Genomic DNA, 19971 nt, shown 5'->3' with positions numbered 1-19971 from the left:
AAGCTTCTTTAAAGATCCCGTCATACTTATAACAACATTCTATATTCATAGAGGATCGAAAAATAGGTAAACATCCTCGCATCCACATAGAAAGGAGGAAAAAAAAAAAAAAAAAAAAAAAAAACAACACGTATACATAACACTTAACCACATAAGAACTCCAAACTCTTCAACATTAACATTTACCCATCTCACCACTTCCCAAACAAGTAGTAAGGGAATAACAAATAGGGCTGGGTACCGAGTTCGATACTTTTTAGGTACCAACCGAAATGCCTCGGTACTACCGAGTATCGAAACATGTCTTGTCGTTCGGTACCAAATTCGATACCTAAGGGGTTAACTTGTCAACGCCGGTTACGCCCAGACACACCCAGAAACGTGGCTCACGTGAAGCGTGCAAGTGTCCCAACCCCCATAGACGTGGAAAAATCATTAACGCATCATAAAACTAAAAGAAGAAGAAGAAGTAGACGTGGAAAAGATGTGTAAAAAAAAAAAAATCAACGATCGAAAGTGTGGCTACATTTCATCAGGCTCGATACCGATAGCGCGCAATGCAATATTTGCGGTAAGATAATAGCTGCCAAGAGCGGCACTACAACAAATATGATGAAGCACTTGACAGTGCACAAAATAAACATAAGAGCAGAAAGTTGCTATGTCTTTGACTGCAAAAAGGACTTTGACTCCTTCAACGTGCCCACCACACGACTCCTCCAAAACTACCGCTAAAGGCAGCACTATGAGTGGGACTCCGACAGGTAAGACTAATGTTTAGCAAACAAAATCAGCTAACTTACCTGTAATGGTACATGCTTGTGTAACTTACTGTTTAAGTTAACGTCTCAGGTACAAGCTTCAAATCTCTGTGTGATTGAATTCAGTTTAAAGCCAGTTGAAACAGCGTTGACTGTATCAACAACACTAACGTGCAAATCAGGAGAAACATTGAGCCTATCCAGTTAGAATACTTAGAATACCTACTTATCCATCCGAATTTTAAATAGTAGAAAAGGAACCAGCCCCCAGACGTGTCTTACTTAGAACTTAGAATCTCCGCCCTTTTAAAAGTTTGGACACCCCTGGTATAGACAGTTAGCTAAATCGATGCTAAAATGCTATAAGGTTGTCATTAACTGATCAAGTGAAACTTACAGTAAACTACTTATCTGTTAAAGCGTTGTTAAAAATCTTTTATAAAGTTAATTGCTGTATTTTCTCTGTTAGCTTGGTTTTTATTTTTATTGTATTTTTGTGATGAATGTTTTGCCATGAAGACACAGATACTGATGGCATTAAATAAAACTATACTGATAATTTTAATGTGTGTTTATCCTTAAGGTTGGCTGCATTAACAGTTTAGCTTTCTTGTTTCCCCCCCCTCTTCATATTAATGTTATAGCCTCTGCTCCTGCCGACCCTGGCATAATGATGAGACCATCAAGTGTCAATCCGTTCGCAGTGGCAGAAAAAGGAAAAATGATGAGACAAAAGCAAGATGAGTGCCACAGGGCAGTCACAAACTTCATTGTTAAAAGTTTGCTGCCGTTTTCTACAGTGGAGGCTCCATGGTGGAGGTAAGCTGTAAGTGGTGGTGTTGTAGGTTGTTGGCCAGGTGTTTAAGTGATTTCTTAGCCTAGATGTTTTTTCTTTACACCTTTTATAGTAAGCAACAATGATAAAACAATGCTATTTTTATGTTTTGTGTTCTGATGATGTCAATTATAAGGAGATGTTAAGGTCTTAAACCCCAGATATCAAACCCCCAGCCAAGACATGCTCTCAAATACCCTCATACCTGCATGGTATGCTGTAGAAAAAGAAAACATCAAGAAAGAGTTACAAGATGTAAGGCATGTGGCTGTGACTGCTGATGGCTGGACCAGCATTGCACAAGACCACTATCTGACAGTGTCAGTCCACTATGTGAGAGAGGGCTCCATGAAAGAGAAGGCAGAGATAAATCACTACAGATCACTTCCATCTACGCTGTCCTCCGTAACCTGGTGGTGGGACATGAAGCACACTCTGCCATTGCTTTCTGATTTGGCAACAAGGTATCTCTGCGTGCAAGCATCTTCCACATCATCAGAGCGTACATTTTTCTACTGCTGGGGACATTATCAGTTAGGAGCGGGCTTGTCTGTCTCTCAAAAAAGCAGACATGCTAATTTTTTTGAAGAAGAACTGCTGAAGTGTTTTAAAAAGCCTACGTATGTAACAGTGAGCCTCTCAAAACTGTTAATTTTGCACTAAAACTTTGTTAAAACTGTTTGCACTGATGTATGGTGTTAGTTACATTTTGCTCCTTTGTGCTTTTGTTTATTGTTTGTATACTGGCTAAGGAGATGGGTTTTTGAGTATGTAAAAAAAAAAAAAACACTGAAAAAGGATTTCATACGTGTAAACAAGTTTTGTAAGGTATCAAAAAAGGTATCGTTTAGGTATCGGTATCGAAGTCAAAGTATCGGTATTGTATCGGTATCGAAAATTTCTGAACGATACCCAGCCCTAATAACAAATTTACCAAAAAACACATTGCTGTTTTCAACAGCTTGAAGAGAGAAAGCTAGAGAATTAAATGAGATTCTCTCTGCTCCTCTTTGATATTTATGCGTTTAAGACATCTGAACCCCAATCAATTATTAGATTATATGATAAAGCAACAGCAAGTAACAACAAAGGAAATATAATAAAAATAAAGTCCCTTCTTACATATCGTCAATCAGTTTATCATAAATCCCAAACTCCTGCTAGATAATCGTGTATTTAATTCACTTCTATTGTAGTTAAGATATATTAACTACATCATAACCAAAAGAGAAGAAAAAAATCTTATTAAAATATTCACATTCATCAGATTACGTGTGTGTGTGTGTGTGTGTGTGTGTGTGTGTGTGTGTGTGTGTGTGTGTGTGTTAGTTACGGACAAAAAGTGTCCATTCATGCTACTTGCACATAAGTCATTGTAGTAATCTTCTGATTGAAGAATTCTTCAGCAGCTCACAGAGAGTCAAAGGAGTGCCAAGTTCACCGTGATAGTGAGTCTGGCTGGGTAGAACAGGCTGTACGCGATGTTTGCTTCACAGAGTTTTCTTTTCACATGTGGTCTTGTTGTTAGGATACTTATTATATTTGGCCCCTGCTTTATCAACTTTTGAGGGCTCAAATTGCTATATTAGTGTATTTTCTTGGCAGAGATCCTTACTTCCAACCTACTCCATCGAGCGGAAACCAGAACTCCCAGTGTAACGCACTTTCGCCATTCATACATTTATAAGCAACTGAAAAAAGCACAAATGTCAGGGTATGTCAAAACTTCTCCAAAGCCCCAAAAATCCTCAGACCCCAGAGGGTTAAAACTTTTTTTCTCTAAGTGCACTGTAGCAACATCAGCAAGCTTCTACATGGTTGAATGAAAAAGCAAACATCTTAGAAATGATAGGTATGTTGTACAGGAACTGTTTCAGGAATGGCACAAAGGTGTGTGACTGTCCATATCTCTGTGTTTAGATCAGTGTGCCTTTTTGTCTTTTGTTATGCATGTTTGGATTGTGTTGTGTTGTAAATAAAATAGAAACAATCAAAAAGCCATTATTTTAATCTTCTCACATTCATTCTATTCAGGATGATTTTCACATTGTTTTGAAGAAAAAAATTCTAGGCTTCAAGATACAGTTTTGATACAAAAGTCTTGTGAACAAATATTCAGTATGGGTTTTATGGCCTTATTTCACTGACTAAAAAAATACTTTTCACAAACCACGCTGTAGTGATTTTTACTTTGTCCATCCAAGGACGTGAAGTAAAATAGGGATTGGTACTCAAGTCACCGCTGACGTTGTGATTTTTGGATCACACGTCTCTTAAGGTGTGGTTATGAGTACATCAGATGACCACTTCCCCCCCTTTCCCTAGTTCAGGGCACCAGTCAAGGTCTTTTACCATTGGCAGTATGAGAACACTCCCAAAAGGGGCCTTCATTCATTTAGAATTAATGTAAAGTTGTCAGCTGATTTATCTGAAAGATTGGTGATATTGCTAACTTGTAGAACCTTTTCTGTATTATCAGCACAAGGAAAACACAAGTGTAATAAAATAAATTTTATTAACAAAAAGATAAACAAGAATAACTAACACAACTACTAAATGAATACCATGAATGATAAAAGAATGAAGTGCATAAGATACATAGAATACAAGTGATTAAGTTGAGTGTGGCTATGGAAGAGTTACGTTATCTTAGCGAAAGATAAACTGTTTCTCTGAAAATAATAAGGTGGAGAACCTTATTATGCAACAAACAAATAAACGAGAGATTATTTGTTATTGACTAACATCAGCTATATTGAATCTAATAGGAATTAGGAAACTATATACTGATAATATACAACAATGCCAAGGTCTCTGGAAAGAGGTTTGGTTAAGTGATATTTACGTTCCACGTGGTTGAGTCCGATGACGGTGACGTCTTCCACTGGTTGTGCTGGGTGACAATGCAGTGGGGAGAGGAGCCAGAATCTGTTTCAACAGTCTTGAACACGAAGCTCTGTGGGATGCTGATCTCCTGGAGCACCAAAGGGTCCTAACACGCAGATGAGGCCCTGGTGTAGGTGCAGAAGGTCCTTAACAATCTGGAACACGCAGACGAAGGTGCCTTGAAGTGAAGGTTTGCTCTCCTGAGCTTAACCTTGTTGCAGATGTCGTCACTGTCTCGCTGGACAGAAACTCTGAACGTAGTGTTTGTTAATGTCTCTTTCCTCACAAGCTGGAGGCTCAGAACGTGGTCGTCTCTGTTGCTGCCTCACAAGCTGTAGACTAAGATCATGGGATCAGTTGTTGTCTCTCTGGATGGACCAGAGGCTCAGAATGGTGTTGTGTCTGTTAATGTCTATCCCCGTACAGGACAGACTCAGAACAAGGAGTGTCTGTAGAAAGGGTACCTTTATCCCTTTCCGATGAGGAGGAGATTGCATTTTGGCGCTTCTCCATTCGAGTGCTGTGATTGGCTGCTGGCATCAGAGGGGACACACACAGTGTGGCCCACCCTTCTCTCCCCTGTGGAACTCATTTGCATAAAGCACAAAGTTGGAAGTCTTTACAGTGTCTTTAAAGTTTACCAATGCATTTCTCACTTTCCAAACCACCACCAGAATACCTTTGGCAATATTCCAAACAAATAGAGACTAAACATGATGGAAAAAGATTGAACTGTCATTCAATTGTACATTAACAGCTGAATTTGTATCAGATGTTGCACTACAAATAGCTGTCACTGAGAATACTTATTTCTGTGAATAAGTATGAAATGGATGTGTAGTTTGCATCAGTTCTAAGGTTTTCAAACATAGTTTTGAATGGATTTGGATGGATCTTTGTGATCTCTCTGTTTCACCCATTCCTGCTAAGGTCCCGAGGAATTTTTATGGCAGTCTCTGGCTAACCTTAGGAAGTAGCGTCTAGATGGTGAAGGGCAGTAACTGCCTGTGGACCAATGAGAAGCCTTGTCCTTCCCAGGCTTGGTACAAGAGGTCTTCTTCTTACCCTCTAAGAGAGGTCTGGATGTTGTCCTTCCATCTTTATCTGATGGCGTTGGACAGTTTGTTTGTGTTAGTCCACCAAGATCCAATCAAAATGTAGCAAACCTTTGTCCACTGTTACGGAGAGAGAGGGGCCCGGCCGTAAACTGGGCCCTGGAATTCACTACAACGCATAAACGTCATTTTCTCAAAACTACAAATTTTTACATACAAGCTGCCCACATATTATTGTAGCAGAGTTTACAGTGTAATCAGACTTTAGCCATGAAAATGTTATTAGCAACAGAAACAAGCACAAATGTCAGGGCATGTCAAAACACCTCAGACCCCAGAGAGTTAATCCATAATGGCAGCAACCTCTAGAAAGGTCAAAACAATGGTCATTCAGTTCAGTTTACTCCTGCAATGCGAATGATCATAAGATTGCTGTGGAAGACACTAGGGGCCAGTTGCACCAGCTGGACATAAAAAAGTTGGGTGTAAGCTCTATGCTGGACTTAGTTAGAACCAGCTTTCCGATTAATATTTACACCTGTTGCACCATCTAAAACTATGATTAGGCGCAGCTACGCTTAGCATAGACGCTTTAGCGTAGATGTTCTACTGCACTGTTAGTTGAGAAGCCATTTGTGTTATTATGCTTACAAATTTGAATTTATTGACTCCAACGAATATATGAAACATAACTGCTGAGCCAAAAAAAAAATGAAAATTAAATTACTCAGATTGTGAAACAAGAAAAAATATTGAGCTATTCAGTAAGTATATGCATATTTTGGTATGCAAGCAAAACAATTCAGTAACGAGTAAAAACAAAATTTAAAAAACAAGACATCTGGCAAAAGATAAACAGACCCATACCACCGCTGGTCCATGTAACGCTTCACAGTTCAGTTTTCAGACCATACAATGCAAATGCAAAAATGAAAAATTGAAACCAGGCGTTCATTTTTCTTGTTTTTCGGTTACATCATTAATGGATATTTTCCATATTCTCCCCTTTTTTCAATTTTACTTTTGCAAAATTATGACTTTAGAAACAAACATTTGAATAAATGAAATCTAACCTATTTTCTATTTTTCCATTTTTTGTCTTGTAATTTGCACCGTGGGCTGTGCCATTACGGGGGTGCGGCCCCAGACTAGGCTACTATCAATTCATTGACATTTTATTTACACTGCACATTGAGGAGTGGTTTAAAAGACTGAACACAGAAGATGACCTTTTTCACCCGAAGTGCCATCATTTTTATTATTATTATAGCCTAATAACTGGGCTAAATATAAGGCAGTCCCGGACTGGCCATCGCGAGCAACCAGGAAAAATTAAATCCTGGTGGCCTAGCTGATTTGGCACTTACTTACCTTATTTGTTATTACTTTATTTTATTAATATACCTTATACTCTTGGTCAGGGGATTCATTCTACGTGGTACAGTACAACAACAAGATCCCAGTTTATTTTCAGTGGGATAGGCAGCAGACGGAGGGTAGCTCGCGAGCATTGGTGCTTGCCAACATCCTTCATGTCAATCTAGCATGAAAGATAAAAGACTACCAAGCAAAAATATATTTAAAAAAAAAGGATTTTTTTTTTTTTTTTTAAATTGTTAGGTTTTTAGCTTTCATTTGTAGTACAAAATTTCATATAGCCTATATACAGGTCCTTCTCAAAAAATTAGCATATTGTGATAAAAGTTCATTATTTTCCATAATGTAATGATAAAAATTAAACTTTCATATATTTTAGATTCATTGCACAACAACTGAAATATTTCAGGTCTTTTATTGTTTTAATACTGATGATTTTGGCATACAGCTCATGAAAACCCAAAATTCCTATCTCAAAAAAATAGCATATCATGAAAAGGTTCTCTAAACGAGCTATTAACCTAATCATCTGAATCAACTAATTAACTCTAAACACCTGCAAAAGATTCCTGAGGCTTTTAAAAACTCCCAGCCTGGTTCATTACTCAAAACCGCAATCATGGGTAAGACTGCCAACCTGACTGCTGTCCAGGGGTGAGTTTCCCGAAAGCATCGTTGGTGAACCATGGTCGCAAGTCCCATTGAACTCTATTGGTAACGACGGAACTTGCGACCATAGTTCGCTTTGGGAAACGCACCCCAGAAGGCCATCATTGACACCCTCAAGCGAGAGGGTAAGACACAGAAAGAAATTTCTGAACGAATAGGCTGTTCCCAGAGTGCTGTATCAAGGCACCTCAGTGGGAAGTCTGTGGGAAGGAAAAAGTGTGGCAAAAAACGCTGCACAACGAGAAGAGGTGACCGGACCCTGAGGAAGATTGTGGAGAAGGACCGATTCCAGACCTTGGGGGACCTGCGGAAGCAGTGGACTGAGTCTGGAGTAGAAACATCCAGAGCCACCGTGCACAGGCGTGTGCAGGAAATGGGCTACAGGTGCCGCATTCCCCAGGTCAAGCCACTTTTGAACCAGAAACAGCGGCAGAAGCGCCTGACCTGGGCTACAGAGAAGCAGCACTGGACTGTTGCTCAGTGGTCCAAAGTACTTTTTTCGGATGAAAGCAAATTTTGCATGTCATTCGGAAATCAAGGTGCCAGAGTCTGGAGGAAGACTGGGGAGAAGGAAATGCCAAAATGCCTGAAGTCCAGTGTCAAGTACCCACAGTCAGTGATGGACTGGGGTGCCATGTCAGCTGCTGGTGTTGGTCCACTGTGTTTTATCAAGGGCAGGGTCAATGCAGCTAGCTATCAGGAGATTTTGGAGCACTTCATACTTCCATCTGCTGAAAAGCTTTATGGAGATGAAGATTTCGTTTTTCAGCACGACCTGGCACCTGCTCACAGTGCCAAAACCACTGGTAAATGGTTTACTGACCATGGTATTACTGTGCTCAATTGGCCTGCCAACTCTCCTGACCTGAACCCCATAGAGAATCTGTGGGATATTGTGACGAGAAAGTTGAGAGACGCAAGACCCAACACTCTGGATGAGCTTAAGGCCGCTATCGAAGCATCCTGGGCCTCCATAACACCTCAGCAGTGCCACAGGCTGATTGCCTCCATGCCACGCCGCATTGAAGCAGTCATTTCTGCAAAAGGATTCCCGACTAAGTATTGAGTGCATAACTGAACATAATTATTTGAAGGTTGACTTTTTTTGTATTAAAAACACTTTTCTTTTATTGGTCGGATGAAATATGCTAATTTTTTGAGATGGGAATTTTGGGTTTTCATGAGCTGTATGCCAAAATCATCAGTATTAAAACAATAAAAGACCTGAAATATTTCAGTTGGTGTGCAATGAATCTAAAATATATGAAAGTTTAATTTTTATCATTACATTATTGAAAATAATGAACGTTTATCACAATATGCTAATTTTTTGAGAAGGACCTGTATAGTGCTGCAAGTCAAGAGCACTATACAATTTATTTCGGTTCATTATCGAATGTTGAATTCCCAAATTATTTGTGTACACCACCAGGCACGGAATTAAATAAAGTAATAACGACTAAGTCAATAAATAAATAGAAACAAGATGGGCTATGTGCTAATCAGTAGCCAGGTACTATGAAATTAATAATTGAAAATAATTAAATCATAGTGCTCTTGACTTGCAGCATTTTAGATATATCAGATTCGCCTCATCTACGGCAAACTGCCTCTACTGTAATGAGTTTATAACTGTGCTAGATTTAAGGGCATTTTAAGCGAACAAGAAGCATGTGAAGTGTGCAAGCTCAAGCGATTGCCATGGTAACAAACAATGTCCGCTAGAGAAAACATCTGCATCTTTACTGTATAAATATTGTATTACAAATGAGAGCTAAAAACCTAACAAAAATAAATAACACTTATGCTTTTTGTATATTTTCGCTTCGTCTTTATCTTTAATGCTAGATTGACGTGGAGGATCTATGCAAGTGCTGCTGCTCGCAAGCTTTTTTTTAAAACTACTCCTCAACGTGCAGTGTAAATAAAACAATTACATCAATGAAATGTCAGTAGCCTAGTCCACGGCCATGTTTTAACTGCAGTGAAAACTCAGTTATTAATTCTAACAATTCAACCCTGCTTAAACGAAAACTTTCAATAAGTTCTGTCTCCATATATATCTAGAGGATTGGTGCGGTCTCTCATTACTCTTTCACGCCAGTAAACCCGCTGATCGTGCAGCCTGTATACCAGACACTCCATCGTCTCAACGTTTTTATTTATCTATTTTTTCACCATGGAAACAAATCAAGACTTCTCACTTTACACCTACCTTTGACTAGGCGTAAGAATTAGTCTCAGACATGCGCTATGCCCAGATGGTCCAACAGGTATTAGTTCTACGCAGAACTTAAAACGCATTTTATGTTAAGCTTAGTCTTATGACCGGGTGTACGTCCAGCTGAAAACCGGCCCTAGGTTTCTCCAGATCATGGACAAAAAGTTTTTTTCAGGACAGCTGCAACAGTTGGGTTGCGGTGCTACCTTTTTGTGAGCCCAGACAACACCTACCCAACAACAAAGACTATGTATTTCACACTGCGTCACTCTGAACAAGTGATCTGAACAGAGATTGCACTACATTTTCAGCAAGGTCAGGAAGTGTGGTACTTGCCGCTGTTTGAGGTGTATCATCCTAAGAAACCTGACAAAATTTGAGGGAGTTTCACTTAATGTACTTCTCACAGGCCCTGACTTGAATAACAGCCTGCTAGGTGTCCTGATGAGATTCTGTAAAGAATGTGGCTTTACTGCTGATATACAGCACATGTTCCATTGTTTTCTGTTTAGGAAGGACCATAGGGATTATCTAAGGTTCCTGTGATACAGAAACAATAACTTTGACAGCGAAAATGTGGATCACAGAATGCAAGTTCATGTTTTGGAAAGTAGCCAAAGAATAAAAAGAGAGTCTGGGCAGTGACACCAGAAAGTTGGTGGAGAAGGAGTTCTATGTTGTTAACATGCTGATATCATGTGCTACAGAGGCAGAACGATCAACTTTCTCAAATGTACACAAGAGATGCTTGCAGTGTCTAACCTTAAATCCACAACATTATCTCTGTCTAAATGTGATTGAAGCTTTTCCTTTGAAAGACCATGCTGAGGGCATTAAAGATCTGCAACTTTCTAATTGCCTTCCCACCCTATGTAGTCTTGGTGTGTCCTGGAATGTTGTCCAACTCTTTCATGTTTCAGACGATTACAAGCCTTTTACTCAGAGAGGAGTCCTATCTACCGTGAATGCCTTGAATGACCCTCTTGGATTCCTTGCGCCTCTCACAACACAAGGAAGGTTGCTGTTGAGGAAACTTACCAAACAAAGTGAGGGCTGGGATTCCCCTTTGCCAGAGTACATGGAGGCTGAGTGGAGAAAATGGAAACATTCTCTTTAAGATTTGAAAGAGCTTCAAATACCAAGTTTGCACATCCATTAAAGGGATAGTTCACCCAAAAATGAAAATTTGATGTTTATCTGCTTACCTCCAGCGCATCCAAGATGTAGGTGACTTTGTTTCTTCAGTAGAATACAAATGATGATTTTTAACTGCAACCGTTGCCATCTGTCAGTCAAATAATGCGAGTGAATGGGAACTCTATCAATAAGAGTTGAAAAAACATGCTTAGACAAATGCAAATTAAACCCTGTGGCTCGTGATGACACATTGATGTCCTAAGACACAAAATCTGTTTTGTGCGAGAAACCAAACAGTATTTATATAATTTTTTACCTCTAAAACACCACAATGTTAGGACATCAATGTGTCGTCACGAGCTGCAGGGTTTAATTTGGATTTGTCTAAGCAAGTTTTTTCGACTCTTATTGATAGAGTTCCCATTCACTCGCATTATTTGACTGACAGACGGCAACGGATGGAATTAAAAATCATCATTTGTGTTCTACTGAAGAAAAAAGTCACCTACATCTTGGATGCGCTGGGGGTAAGCAGATAAACATCAAATTTTCATTTTTGAGTGAACTATCCCTTTAAGCTGTCCGTTGCCTAGAGTAAAGAACTTTGTGTTTTTGCTTCTGCATCAGTCAAAACCATTGCTGCTATAGGATACCTGAAAGTGACAGATCAACATGGTCACACAGATGTCAACTTCTTATTTGGGAAATCCAAATGAACAGCACAGCCAGACATTACTGTCCCAAGACTGAAGTTGTGCTGCGGTATTAGCAGAGGAGACTTAAGAGTTGATTGTGGAAGAGATGGCCATGACCTTCAATCATACCTGGTATTATATTGACAGTAAAGTAATACTAGGCTATCTATAATCAAACATGGAGGTTCTATGTCTGCATGAACAACAGGATTCATTGAATCCATAAATCCAGTTCGCCTGCACAATGGCGATATGCTCATATAGCACATTTGATTCACACTGCAGGGCTCTACACTGCGACCATTTCACAAAAAATATTTAGGCGCACCAGTGCGAGTGACCCGATCGATTCTCATGAATAGATCTGTAATACAATCGGAATAAAAAGTACAACTCCCAAAATGCATCTACACTGAGCAACAGTTACGTTTCGTACTGCGATAGGCTGCTTTTCATGCCTTATTTCAAAGACTTTGCTTCAGTCAGCAGAGCAAGTCCAAAAGATGTGTGCGACAGACCACACTTTAAAGATTGTTTACAAGGTGAAATGGGTATGATGCAGCCATGTGCACTTACCAGACCGTCTCATGATGCTGATGTTTCTTTGCAGCCAAATTAATTGGAAAAGCTACATTTGGATTATCATAAGCAAGGTCGGAAATTAACGGGGGCTTGGGGCAAAAAAAAGGCACCAAAAATTAATAATAAAAAAAAAAAATACATGCACCATTATGAACGCCCGTGCGTATTTTACTTTTGTTTTAGAAGTAGCGGCAATTGCTTGAATTGTATAGGTTCATTATTATTCTTAATGAAAACCAACAACAAAACAGTACAATAACAAACTCGACGGTGCTGTTGTGGCCAAGTGATGTAACTGGTGTTGCGGCTGAACAAAACAAACCACCTGCACCAAAACTTCAGCTCTGGTTGCGTCGCAGGGAAACATTTTTTTTTTTTTTTTACAAAAGTCCAATATACAAGGTGATATTAAGTGACTACCTAACATTTTAGCCACAATACTGTCTGTTGTTGCTCTATTTCGCCAGAACACCTGCAAATCTCCAAGCAACAGTGATTCTTGATTGAATCTGTGTTTTGAAGGATTGAATGAATGACTCACACATTAAAGGCCTTTGCACACTGAGAAATTTTCGCACGTTGAAAAATAAATTCGACCTCTCGTTACGTCAATCACGTTTGCACACTGCCTCCAAAACTTTCGTCCGTCAAAAAAATATTCGTATCAGGTTCGATCTTCTGCATTTTTCGCATCCGTGGTACGCATTTTGAGAGACGTTTTGACAATTCAGGGCCACCGTACGCAAACGCAAAAATCCCAAATGACATCTGACAAGTTGATCCACGTTGCCTACAGCACAAAACAGCAGCACTGAATGACAAACAACGTGAGGAATACAAAGAGACCGAATATAAAGACAGATTGTGCCAGTAGCAAAGCATCAAACTGAGCGACTGACAAGTAAACTTTGAAACGCTCGGGATAATCACACAGCTCCTTGTTGAGGTGAATTCTCCTTTCTCTCTATGCAATCTCGAAATTGGATGGACCCAATATTTCCTCTTTTTAAGGAGAGAGAGGACAACTAAATCGTGCTCACTGCTTGAAGACTTCATTTTGTATTGTTTTGCGATTTTTTTTCGCAACGCATTCATTAATATGCATCGGACTCAGTGTGCAAGGTCTCTGTGTGTGACGATTTTTTAGGATTACGAATATGAAAAAATGCATGCGAAAATTTCGGACTCATTAAGGCCTCAAAGGCCTTAAGACTTGCCACCCACCACCTACTGGCTGATTTTCATATTTACACTTTACATAGACTGTTTCTATTTAAAATATCAAACTTTAAAAGTTTAATTTTTACATATTTCTAAATTTCTTTATTCATTATTTACTAGTGAGCTGCATTAAACAGTCTATGTAAATGTCTAAATAAATATCACTTCAGATAGAGCTTCTGTGCCACTTAATATATTTTTTTGTTTGTTTTGTTTTGTTTTTGATGATTTAATTTGATTGGTAATAGTCTGAATCGGTCTTATTGTTCTAACTGAATTTATTGTTTAACATTTAAAAACAAATTGTCCATTTTAATATAAGAAATTGACAAAATATGACATGTTGGCATACAAAATATGGCATACATTTAATAAGAAAATGAGGGAAAAAAAGCTCTTATAATGGTAAAAATGCCTCTGGAAATTAATTTAAAGGGACAGATATCATCATAAATTTTTTACTGTGCTCCTAATTTTTTTATTAGGAACACAAGTGCTCCTTAAGAAAAATGTTAGCATAGAGCCCTGCATTGCCAATTATTTCTCCAAATGCTCGCAAGAGGATAGTTGCAGAGGATGGCATATCTGCAGCAAAAGTCCTTCTGAAGAATCTCTAGCCTGCACTGAGTTTACCCAATCTGCAATAGTCATCTTCACAAAAGGCTGACATCTAAATGAATATATAGGCCTAATACATATCTCATTAAATGAGTTGTGGGAAGAGGTTTTATTAGCCGCATTTCCACTGTCCGGCTAGTGCAAGCCAGGGCTAACAACGTGCCGTGCTGGGCCAACAGCCTCGGACCTCAAGCACCAAGGCCAAAATCAAGTTGCATTTCCACTGTCGGGCCAGAAGCCCCTCAGCACTTCCCTAAAACCCGCCCTTAATTTCACCAGCTAACTGAAAATTAGCTAGATCGCAAAACGAGCATGACTGAAGCGAACGTTTGTTCTTTACTTAAAGCCTTAAGATTCCAACATCAATATTTGACCAATGTTTTACGATAAAAAATGTTACAGTAACAGTAATGTATTAATTTGTGTCAGGAGTGCACATCGGTCATGCTGAATCTAATTGATATTTACCATTTCACATAAAAAGAGAACACATACCTATTCAGTTGTTCCTGCTTCCATTTATTTAGGCTTTTAATTTCAATGGCTTACATATTTTGAATAATAATAGAATCTAGTCTAGTAAATTCCACCTCGGTTCATGACTACTCCTCAAGCCCCAGCTGGCCCGCTTTGGACCATGGGATTCAGCTGGCCTAAAAACCCTGGCCGATGGCCCCGAGGAAGCCCCGACAAAGCTCAATCAAGCCCCAGAAGTGACAGTGGAAAAGCGTCTGGCACGCACTAGCACGCTCGCCTTTGGCCCGACAGTAGAAACGCGGCTACTGATCTAGCACAGGACCTAATAAATGTGGAGGATACCTATGGTTGCATCTTAGGGGAAAGCGTGCAAGAAAAGAAGCTGAAAAGAAAAGAAGCTGGCCTGAATCACTACATACAACAGGGCAAATATTAACCCTCTACCGCATAGTGTTTCCATATGGCAACATACTCTTTGTGTTAATTTTCTTGCCACTGTCGCTTTAAGAGAACATTCTCGTTTTTTTTTGTTGGTAAGAGAAGACCTTAGTTTAGCCAATGATGTGCTTTGGTTAAGTCACATGACATGCAATTTTTTTCTGTGGCGCGATTTCTGACAGACTGCTGTCTCTTGTCGGTAGTTGCTGAAAGCAAACTAAAACGTCAGTCACAAACAAGGACCCACCCATGTCACATTCACAAAAACATTGTTAACATCATCTCAGGTAAGTTATGATGACATATTTACCACTCAAAAAAGTTATGAAATTAGTTTTTGGTAAATCGATAAAATGTGTTGCCATATGGAAACACTGCGCAATAATGGAATGACGTTATTATAATAGGTTAGCTAGCTAGCAAAGGCCAGCTGCAGTCTATTAAGCTGTAACAATAAAAACATTAATGCTAGTGATATAATGTTGATTAGTCGTATGTTAAGGACTGCCATGGCATTTGTATTATGGATTAAATCAACATCAGAGACCTGCCACCACAGACAGTACTACTGGCCCAGACCTACCACTGACACATGGTGTCTCAAAAAGGCAGGTGCAAGTGGATGTAAGTGTACTGTTAGGGTGAAATGCACCAAATGTGATGTGTACCTGTGCCTCGCCTCTGAAAAAACAAATGCTTTTTGAAGTTTCGTACAGAAAAAAGGTGAAGTTTCAAGGATTATGGGGGGGATCATGTTCATAACCATCCTCTCATAAGATTGCGTAATGTTGAATTTTCATGAACTGCAATGTTTTTGGTTTTACGTCAATGTTTCATGATACATGAACAGTATTAGATTTGTTTTTAACTGTCTACATTTGCAATTTAAATAATATTCACGAAAAACTTAATGAAATTCAAAGAATATAAAGCATTATTCAGCAAAAGGGAATGGAATAAATAAAAGCACATGATGTTGGAAAATAAGTATAAGTTGTTGTTTATATTTACTGCTAAAGCTTATAATAGCACCAATTGATTCAATAAACAACATTTCTGAGGAAAAATATTAACTATATACACTTACACTTATTCTAAGTTATTTCCACTATTGTACGTTGTTGCCATATGGCAACATATCATAAAGTACCTTAAAATAATATTATCCAATTATTTTTTACAGCACTTCAAGTTAAGCCATTCTAAGTAAAGAAAAAGAGTCATTTTTTTCTATAGACTTATCATAATGCATGCGGTAGAGTGTTAATAAATGTAGGCTACAGGTAAATACTCTGAACTAGTGCTGTCACCATTTTTCACTACACGATTATCATGGCCAAAGAAATTCAAAAGAAACTAGCCAAGTAAAGTTTGATGACAAACTTCGATGTTGGCTTGACAAAGCCGAGTCTGAAAGTTTAAAATAAATTTGAAAACCATTAAATTTGAAGGTTTTACTCAGAGAAAGTAAAAAAAAAAAAAAAAAATTCTACAAGCATGTTTTAACATGCTACTAGCATGAATTAGAAGGTTGTTAACATGATTAGTATGTTACTACTGTGGGATTACAAATTTGTACTATGTTATATCTAGGTTTCAATGTAATAGTATATGAACTGAAAAGGTTATGTACATTGTATTTTACATTTTGAGGTAAAGATAATAAGGAGATCAAGGCAGGCAGCCCAGGGGTCTGTGAAATTAACCTTTTGTCTTCATGCTCTTCCTGACAATTTGGCAGGACAAGCTCAAGATACAGCAGTGCCTTTGTCTCTATGATAATGTAAAGGTATGGGCGATACTGTCAGACTGATTGGATTAGCACCTATGCATTTGAATGAGACAGTTATGCTGATTAGATCATGGCTGGGAAATGTAGGGAATGGGCTGATCCCTCCCCCTTGAATGTATATGAACTACCAAGTACAATGCCTTAGTCAGACTTGATGACTGCAGCTTCCGACAGCACGTGTTCTCAATAAAGAATCCTACTGAAGATACATCCAAGTCTCCTGGTCTCTGCTTCGACGAGGGAAAAAGTTTCCAACACTACCATTAATTAGCATGTTGCTAACATGTTTTAACACGTTGCCAGCTTGATTTAACACGTTGCTAACATGTTTTAACACACTGGTAGCATGAATTATCATGTTGCTAGCATGATTTAGCATTTTGCAAACATGTCCTAAGCGAGTTGCTAAGATTTACCAGTGATAGATACATAGTGGATGAAGCTTAAAGTGGAAATGAAGCAGTCAGTCAAGTTATTATTAATTCGTAAATGGATTTCCACTCCAATTAAAAATATATATAACAAATATGATAAATGTAAATTAAAAAGAAAAAAGATGTTTTGTTACAGCTTTTGTAGCCAGGGTGCCGCCATCTTGTAGTACTACATCATGTGACGTCACGGGGTTGGTTTGCTCTGCTGGATTAATGAAGATTATTACAGTTTCGATTCTGGCCTTTGATTTTCTGCCTAGTTGCTGTAATTGTTACAAGCAATAAATACTCATAATATCTGCCATCAAGTTATTTACCAATAGAGGGCCCAAATCTTGAGGCAGTGGGACTTGTCTGAATGTATATCAGAAAAAAAATACCCTTTTGTCCTTTGCTTTAACACTGTAAAACTCATGTTTACATCCAAGAGCAATGCAATAATGACCTCCCTTTTTATCCCCCACTCATCGTCTGTGAAGTTGGTGCAAGACATCATCCCACCAGTCCTTGTTTCAGACTCTCAACCACAGATGCCTTGTTTTGGGCACGGGAAGGGGCTTTTTTTTTTTTTTACTGCTTGATAAATATAAGCAACACAATACAACGGTTCAAGTGCTCGTGAACCGTTGTATTATAAATACTTAATGCTATAAATACTTTGAATGTTGCGATCCCATCGGACTTATGATGGCTACTTGAATCGTAACAAAGCACTGTTCGCCAGAGGAGGACTGGCCCCCCGACTAAGCCTGGTTTCTCCCAAGGTTTTTTCTCCATTTTAACACCTATTTGCCACCTGATGTCACCTGTTAGAGTTTGGGTTCCTTGCTGCTGTTGCCTTTGGCTTGCTTAGGTGGGGACACTTGACATTTGATATTCAACAGTGTTTTGATCTGCCTGCATTGACACCATTTTCTTTAAGAGCTGCTGTGCAGCCAAAATTACATACCAGTTATCACTGTAAAGCTGCTTTGACACAATCTGCATTGTAAAAAGCACTATATAAATAAAGGTGACTTGACTTGACTCGTAGTCTCATAATTGGGACCCAAAATAGATAAATATTAAGTCTGCTCTTTAAAACAAAGAAAAGAAGAAATTTAGCAGAATATTATGCACAAACAGTGGGAAACTGTTTGTGTGCATGTAACTGTGCATGTAAAAAAAAAAATCAATTCCGATTTGACACTTGTGACAACACGTACAACAACCCTACCACTTTATTTAGTGTTCATGTAAACACTATGTTCGGATTCATCATTCGGGATGATTTCATTGAAACAAAAAGTGTCCATGTAAACATAGCTACTGTCTCTGTCTTTATCTTTATCTATCTGTCCTCCACTGTGTGTCTTGTCTCTCTACCGTTGTATCTATTGAACTTAGGCAACCAACAATGTGACATCACAGGTTGTAGTACTGCAAGATGGCGGCACCCTTGCTACAAAAGTTATAAGAAAACATCTCTTTTCATTTAAAGTGTTACATTTGTTGTGTTTTTTTTAATATAATTTTTAGGGCTGTCAAAATTAATGCGTTAATAATGCATTAACTAATTCATTTTTCACGGCACTAATTTTATTAACGTGGGATTAACCCGTGGCTTAGCCCATAGTTGGAGAAATGGAGATGCAGCCATAGTTCACATGTTGCATCTAAAAACACGTGGAAAGCACAGCCGTACCACTTTCTCCTTTCCAAAGCGCGTGCACTCCCGTGGGGTCTGTCGTCGCTATGCAACCATGAACTGCGCTCTCCACCACGACGAGGAAGATTCAGCAAAGGATAACTCCTTATTTACCCCTTATTTACACTGCACGCGTCTGCGGCACGTATTCAATGATTATGGCCACTCTATTCAATGATTGCGTTTACACTAGCCGTGCCGCGACACGTTTTGGAAGCATCCCAGAAGCAGCTCACTGTGCCGCTTCCCTAAAGATAGGGGACGTTCACATGTCGCGTCTAAAAACACGTGGAAAGCACAGTCGGTTTCGCCTTTCCAAAGCGCTTGCGCTCCTGTGGCGTCTGTCGTTGCTATGCAACCATGAACTGCTCTCTATGACGACGAGGAAGTTTTAGTAAAGGATAACCCCACAATGATGACAATTGTTATTGTTCTTTCAAGCATTTAATAATAATAAAAAAGATTGAATTGAATTCCAGCCCTTGCATTAGCTCTACTACTAGATTTATTTATGGAGATGAGAAATAAAACCCACCCTCTACAAGCTATGATCAGCTGTTTTGTCGGAAAATTTTTTAAAGATTAGATTAAAATGTGTGATTAAATTGTGATTAAATCACGAGTTAACTCATGACAATCATGCGATTAATCACGATTAAATATTTTAATCAACTGACTGTCACGGTTCACAGATACATTGTTTCCTTCTTGTCGCGTGCTCTGTGTTTTGACAGCTGTGGGTGTGTTTGTGCTTGTGTGTGTGCGAGTGTGTTTGTGGGCGTGTCCAGGCCACGCGGCTCATCAGCGGATCCAGCTGCCGCTCATCATCCCATCACCTGCTGCTCATTCACTCCCCTATATATACTCACCTCATTCTCATCTCCATTGTCAGATCGTTGTTTGGTGTCCTGTGTCGTGAGTGTTTCGTCTGTTCCTGACCGGAGTTCCTGTTCATCTCGTCTTCAGTCCAGTTGGTTGTCTACGTTGCTCGTTCTATGTCTGGACCCTGGATTTATCTTCACGTCACTTCTCGTCACCTTCACTCACCACCAACGGATCATCTCAGTCCCTGCGTCACTGGAAGCC

At 39.1% G+C, this 19971-nt stretch overlaps 1 protein-coding gene across 1 annotated transcript in view; it reads right to left on the bottom strand.

The window, feature by feature from the left end:
• Positions 1 to 8857: 8857 nt before the first annotated feature.
• Positions 8858 to 19971, bottom strand: part of LOC125261055 (male-specific lethal 3 homolog) — an 89303-nt gene continuing 78189 nt past the window's right edge. The window contains exon 9 of the mRNA XM_048179604.1: positions 8858 to 10889. Within this exon, the coding sequence (XP_048035561.1) occupies positions 10757 to 10889 (133 nt within the window). The 3' untranslated portion in view covers positions 8858 to 10756. The remainder of the gene's footprint in view (positions 10890 to 19971) is intronic.

The sequence above is a fragment of the Megalobrama amblycephala genome, unplaced genomic scaffold, assembly GCF_018812025.1.
Source record: "Megalobrama amblycephala isolate DHTTF-2021 unplaced genomic scaffold, ASM1881202v1 scaffold253, whole genome shotgun sequence".
In the NCBI taxonomy this organism is placed as follows: domain Eukaryota; kingdom Metazoa; phylum Chordata; class Actinopteri; order Cypriniformes; family Xenocyprididae; genus Megalobrama; species Megalobrama amblycephala.
Note: the sequence above shows the minus strand (reverse complement) of the source record. Positions and strands in the feature narration are given on the sequence as shown.